The sequence below is a fragment of the Alligator sinensis genome, unplaced genomic scaffold, assembly GCF_000455745.1.
Source record: "Alligator sinensis unplaced genomic scaffold, ASM45574v1 scaffold826_1, whole genome shotgun sequence".
NCBI lineage: Eukaryota > Metazoa > Chordata > Crocodylia > Alligatoridae > Alligator > Alligator sinensis.
The window spans coordinates 115025-121373 of NW_005843410.1; the positions used below are offsets into that span (position 1 = coordinate 115025).

General features: G+C 41.9%; 1 protein-coding gene across 7 annotated transcripts in view; it reads left to right on the forward strand.

Moving 5' to 3' along the window:
• LOC102381531 (AP-2 complex subunit alpha-2) overlaps window positions 1-6349 on the forward strand; it is a 62595-nt gene that overhangs the window by 42733 nt on the left and 13513 nt on the right. For 4 of the 7 annotated variants that reach the window (XM_025195121.1, XM_025195123.1, XM_025195126.1 and 1 more), the window contains 3 exons: window positions 3538-3698; window positions 5046-5126; window positions 6074-6156. In XM_025195121.1, coding sequence (XP_025050906.1) covers window positions 3538-3698; window positions 5046-5126; window positions 6074-6156 — 325 coding nt within the window. The remainder of the gene's footprint in view (window positions 1-3537; window positions 3699-5045; window positions 5127-6073; window positions 6157-6349) is intronic. The other 3 variants (XM_025195124.1, XM_025195125.1, XM_025195122.1) reach the window with 2 other exon arrangements.

The following is a 6349-nucleotide window of genomic DNA, read 5'->3' on the forward strand; positions in this document are numbered from 1 at the left end:
TGCTGAAGCAGCTGTGCCAATTCTAACCCAGCACCCTCCTCCCCCACTGCATTATCAGTCTTGGCATTTCCCAGGACAGTTCAAGATGCACTGGAGGTTTCTGGGGTGATCGGGGTGGGGGGAGGAGTAAGGAAAGCAATTCTCCTTGCTCCTACAGGGCAGGTGGGGCTGTCCTTGGTGCCTGCTGTTGCTTAACAGCTACTCTATTGATAGTCTGTCCGCTCCCTGCGAATTACCAAGCTCCTATGGGGGCTGGGGACCCAAGGAGCAGTCCTCTTATCACCCACTGACTGGAGAGCTTGCCTCTGATATGTATCCAGCTCTCCAGCCAGAGGGCTGGAATGCCTGTATTTCCACACTAATTTCTGGGAATTTAGTGCTGCAGCTGACCACTAGGGGTGTGCAGAACGAGTCAGATTCGGCGTAAATCGGGAACAGTGATTCGATTCGTTGATTTGGATCGCTGTCCCTGATTTTTCCGATTTAGCCAAATCGGAATCTGAAGATTTAATGCCAATTCGGCCATTCACACAGCTTTTAAATGTGTGGGGTTTTTGGTTTTTTGTGTGTGAATTTTTTCCCACATATCTTGAGCTGCGATGCTGGGGTGGTTGGAGCGTACCACAGGAGCACGGCGAATCCAGAAGTGAACCGAAAGTACTTCTGATCCACTTCTGGGTCTGCAAGGGGGCACAAAGGGGGGCCCCCCATGCCCCCTCGGCTCAGCGATCAGCCAAAGGGGGACCCTGGGTGCCTCTTCAGACCCAGGAGGCACCTGTTGTTGAGCTGGGGGGCATGGGTGGGGGCCCCCAGTGTGCTCCAGCAGACCTGGAAGTGGACCAGAAGTACTTACAGTTCACTTCTGGATTCACTGTGCTCCTATGGTACACTCCATCCACCCCAGCATTGCAGCTCAAGATATGTAGGAAAAATATGTAGTGCTTCTGGTCCACTTCCGGGTTTGCTGCCAAGCGTGCCTGGGAGCCCCCCACACTTCTGTGGGGCAGTCCATGCACCCCAGCATTGCAGCGTTCACAAGCTGCCTGGTGCTTTGAGGTATGTAGAAAAAACATTTAAAAATGTGTCCATGTCTGAATCGATTCGAAGAGTTCCGATTCGATTCTGAGAGATATTAAAGGGTCTCCTGATTCGCTTCAGAGTTGGAGATTTGGCTACCAAATCGGGCTGAATCTCTGCCAGATCCAATCAGCGACCGAAGCTTCGCACAGCCCAACTGAACACCTTTCTATAACTTATGACTTGGGGCACTTGAGTGTTGAGAGAAAAGCAAACATTACTTAAACTTGCCTTGTGCAGCATCCATCTCATGCGCTCACTGTCCCAGTTAGAAAAATGAAAGTTACAGGAAATGTGTAGCTGTATTAATTCAGAGGTGAGGGAGATGTGCAAATCGTACCCACAATACAGATTCATAGATTGTAAGGCTGGAAGGGAGCTCAGAAGATCATCAGGTCCAGCCCCCTGCACTAAGCAGGAAAGATAACTGGGGGTCAGGTGACCCCAGCAAGGTGACTGTCCAGTCTCCTCTTGAAGATTTTCAGGGTAGGTGATTGCACCACCTCTGGAGGGAGCTTATGCCACAGTCTGGACACCCTGAATATGAAGGAAGTTTTTCCTAGCATTAAGCCTGAATCCGTCTTCCAGGAGTTTGTGGTTGTTACTCCTGGTTTTCCCCTCAAATGCCCTGATGAACAGTTGATCACCAAGCCCTTGATGTACTCTCCTAGTGTAGCAGTAAGCTGCTACCAGGTCCCCTCTCAGCCTTCTTTTCTTCAGGCTGAAGAGTCCCAGGTCCCAGCCTTTCCTCATGTGGTTTGTCGTATAAGACTGATCATACAGGTGGCTCTTTGGACTTTCTCAAGCTTGTTCACATCCTTGTTGAAGTGTGGTGCCCAGAACTGTCACTAAAAGTAAAAATGTTAAAGCAATGGATGTAGGATGTAGCTTTTAAATTCACTCAGAATAGCTGTTGCTGTGGATACAAATATTCATCTTAAGGTTTTCTTTCTAAAATGCTTTTCCACTGAACTCAAACTACTTATTACAGCAAATCCCACCCAGTGCTTCAGCAGCCATCGCCCATTTCCAGATTTAATGAGCCAAGCTTTTTTTTTATCCTAAGGGTTAGTTAGCCAACCATTTTGCCACTTGTTCCACTTCAGTTTGCTCCGCTATCTATAGATCAGCATCACCCAATTATAAAGCTGCTACCTTCAGAAACTGATTCGAGTTTAGACATGGGTCAAACTGTTCTTGTATTCAGTGTAACTTTTTAATGTCATTATTGGTGTTTGCTAAAGAACAAGTGATAGTGTTTACTACTTACATCTGCAGGTTGCTTTTTTTTTTAATTGGCATACAAGCCAAGCCATAATGCTATTATATATGTTTTAAAAAAAAAAAAAAAGCTAATGAAAAGTGCAACTTATCTCACTTTAAGATGGACATTTCGTAAACAGTAGTTCAGCATCCTTATTTTTGGGCCATGTTCTCAGTGAACGGTGCCCAACAAATGTACGTACTGTGCATGATGTAACCAGATACTTGTGCATGTGACTTGCGTTGCTTTTCCAAATCTGGTATTTGGATGCATGTCATTAGCAAGATGGAGTAGCCCAGAGTTTGCTTCCAAAGGAGTGATTCTCAATTGGTGCCACAGTAATCCTCTCCAGGGGTGCCAGGGAATGTTAGCATTGTCAAGTGTGCGAACATTCACAAAATCAAACCAGATTTATAAATAAATAAAACCCAATTGGATTTCATAGTCTTAAAGACATTCTGACCTTTGGAACAGAATTTCTGTTTTTCTGTAGTTAGAAAATAGTGAGAACTCCAGTTGGCATCGTGAGGTGTCGTAAGTCTGCAAAGGTTGAACTGTTCTGTAGTGATTCTTTTTCAGGCTTCGTGCATAGTTTTGAAGACCTTGCATCTACTTGCTAAAGACCAGTAATGTCACTACAGTCCATATCTCAGTATATTCTGACTTGCAGGAGGAAACTTGCACAATCATTCAAAATGCTGGTGTGGCTAGGCTACCTCTTGTTTGGTAAATGTGACTTCTGCATGAATTGAAAGGTGTCTGGATATTGCAGTAGTCTCTTCTTTGAGACTACAGCATTCTATTCTGTTTTCTCATTCTTCTTCCAGTTGCATTTTTGCTTATAGTCTTTGGGTAAGTCAAGAAACAAACAACACAACCCATTCACATTTTACACAAGTATCTTCAGCAGAGCATTAATATCTTTTTGCTACTCCTTATTTTCTCCATGTAATTTCTTTTAAAGAGCAACAATACACTTTAATAGGACTTGAATTATTTACATGACCTTTCTTTTAGCAAACTAATTCTTAATAGATGGATCACTCTTTTTTGGAACAGCAAGTATATGTTGTTCTCCATTTCTATGGTTGATTTTAATTTGAGGGATGGCACACATCTTAGATGTATTTGGTATGGCTCTAATTTTAATAGTGCTAGCTGCAGTTTTAAGGTACTCTGTTCTTATCTTTTTATAGTCAACTCCTTCTCCATCTGCAGACCTTCTGGGTCTTGGTGCAGTTCCTCTGACCAATTCTGCTCCTGCACCTTCCTCTAGTGGCAGTTTGCTGGTGGATGTATTTTCAGACTCCTCTGTGGCTGTACCTCTTGCTCCTGGCTCTGAAGACAACTTTGCAAGGTAATGAGGGTTCTTGCCTCATACTGCTTCCCTCTTATAACTGATGGGAATTTCAGCAAAGAGTACAAATGGCTTCAGTTGTGTTTTGTCCTGTTTATAAATGACATTCACTTCAGCTTCTGAACAAGTTATTAAATATAATTTATGGAATAGGAAAATTCACATTTGGTTGGTTACCCAAAGGCAAGCTAAATGTGAATGCTGAATGTGCTGTCTGTACTGAGTAGACAAGCTTAACAGCTTTTAAATCCAGAAATACCACAGTAAATCTAGGGGTTGACCATACATAGTTGTCTGGTTTTAAGGCCTTCAAGTTTACTTTTAAAGGCATTATTTGCCAACTGCATTAACTATTAATCCTGAAGTTTTCTAGGTTGGCTCACATCATGCATATTTCCTGGTGCTTCCCTAACTATATCAGCTAACGTGTGGCCAACACTGCATCTGAAAGAGTATTTAAAAAAAAAAAAGAAAAGGGGTGGGGGGAAAAGAAACCAACTTTCTAATTACCTTCTACTGAGGAATATGTAACACAATTTTTTTCTTTTTTTGCTTTTGTATTAAGCGAGTTTGGGATAAGTGTGTATTCAGCAGGGTTCTATAAATGTACTAGTCTAGGCAGTCTCCCTTTTTGCCATTTGCAAGAACTTGTATAAAATCTCTTTTCCTTTCATGTGATATCAGGTTTGTAGTTCCATAAGAAGCATTTTGCAACCTTAGCCAATCTCTAGCTGTTGTAATCCCTAGAGAAGTGCTACAAGGTTGTCGCTACGGGTCTTCTGTAGATGCCTCTGTCAATCTTCCACTACACCTAAGAAACAATTTTTTTTTTTTTTTTTTTTTGGGCATGTCCTAGACTATTAATGTTTACTGCTGTTTCATAATTATTATAAAATGCTTTTGGTATTACCTTTAACTGCTTATACCAGCATGGTATAAGCATATGACTATAACTAAAAATGCTTAACTTTCATTAGGCTGCACACTGAAGCAACAGGAAACTTTTTTTCTTTAAATATAAGGATTTGAAACGATGCATTCTTGCTTCTGGAGTTTGCTGCCTCTAAAGAATTTAGATAGCAAAGTGGTGTAATTAAATAAGTGCTGAATGGTTTGAGTGCCTGTTGACTTCAGTGCAAACTGCAGATTTTCAGCAAACATGAAAAATCAGGTTACTTGAAAGTATTCAGGTCTGTTAACTCCAGGTACCTCTTGACCCTTGTTTTGACCTCCCAAAATGCTGTGCTTGAGGAATGAGGTAAAGGAAATGACTAAGCACTAAGCTCTCTTTTACTAACTCTTGACATCTCTATTACTACCTCCTTTCTCCCTTTGTGCTGCTTGAAGTAGCTCTGACCTGGCTTCATCTGAGGTAGTTTCTGAGGAACCAGCTGATGCTGTGCATGATGCTGATGAGCTTATACACAAGTAAGCAATAATAAAATTTTGCTAGGCTGGGAGAGACTTCCAGAACATTACACAAACATGCACAATTGAAAAGCAAGAGAACTAACCACTGACCGCTTTTCATAGCCGGGAGGGGATGTTTGGGTATTCAGAACATGTCGGATTACAGCATATGCAGTTGACCAGTTACAGAGATGTACTTATTCAAAACTCTACTGCTTCAGCTCAGCATAACGTTCAGTACCCCATGCTGCTCAAACTTGGCCGCCGCCTCCTGAGCAATATGATCTACACTATATTTTGCTGTCACTTGGAGAGACAGACAAGTGAACTAGAGGAGTAGGTAGGTGTTGCCAGATGCATTGGCAGAAGCACTTGTTTGTTCAAGTGCTTTTGTAGAAAGCTAGGGTTTTACTGAATCTGCTTAATTTTTGGGGGGGGGGGGGAGGACTTGAATCTGCAGTGTAGGATGGGTTCACTTTGTTTAAAAACCAATCTGAAAATGGCTTGAGGAACAGAGATCAGCCATAAGTATAGGACAACATTCAGCAGATATGTAAATGCTCATTCCGTTTGTTAACAATGTTTACCTTCCTGATTTGGTATTTTTGTCCTTATACCCTTGGCACCGTCTCATTCAATAGCTGAATGCTGGATTGAAAAGCATTGGTTCTCTGGTCCTTGTAGCATGCATGTTTGGGGTCTCTTGGCTTCTTTCCTATTTTTCTTAAGCATCATAATCAAATTAAAGCTTGGATAGTTTCAATAATAGTACCTTCAAGAAATGGGTTCTGGCTGTAATGAGCATCCACTTGCATCAAGTTTCCAGTTTCTCTGTCACATTTTCACTGAATGCTTCTGGCCCCACTGTTTTTGTATGCCATCCCTAAGCCCTTACACCCATGGTTCTAAACTCCTTATACAGTTGCAAGAAATGCAAACACGTCTGTCTGTCTGTCTGTTTCTAGATTCATATGTAAAAACAATGGAGTGCTGTTTGAGAATCAACTGCTCCAGATTGGACTGAAATCGGAATTTCGACAGAACTTGGGTAAATTGTCAAATAGTTGTCGATTTTGTAGGTGTAGTAACTTTGGTTGCTCAATATTGGGAATAGTGCTTGTTAGTTTTAACTACTTGGTAACAACTTTTAAACTACATAAAGGTGGATCAAATTTTATGCCTAATCTGCTTGAGAGATCCCTTGTTGACCATATGTCTTTTTCCAGAATCCTAACACTTCC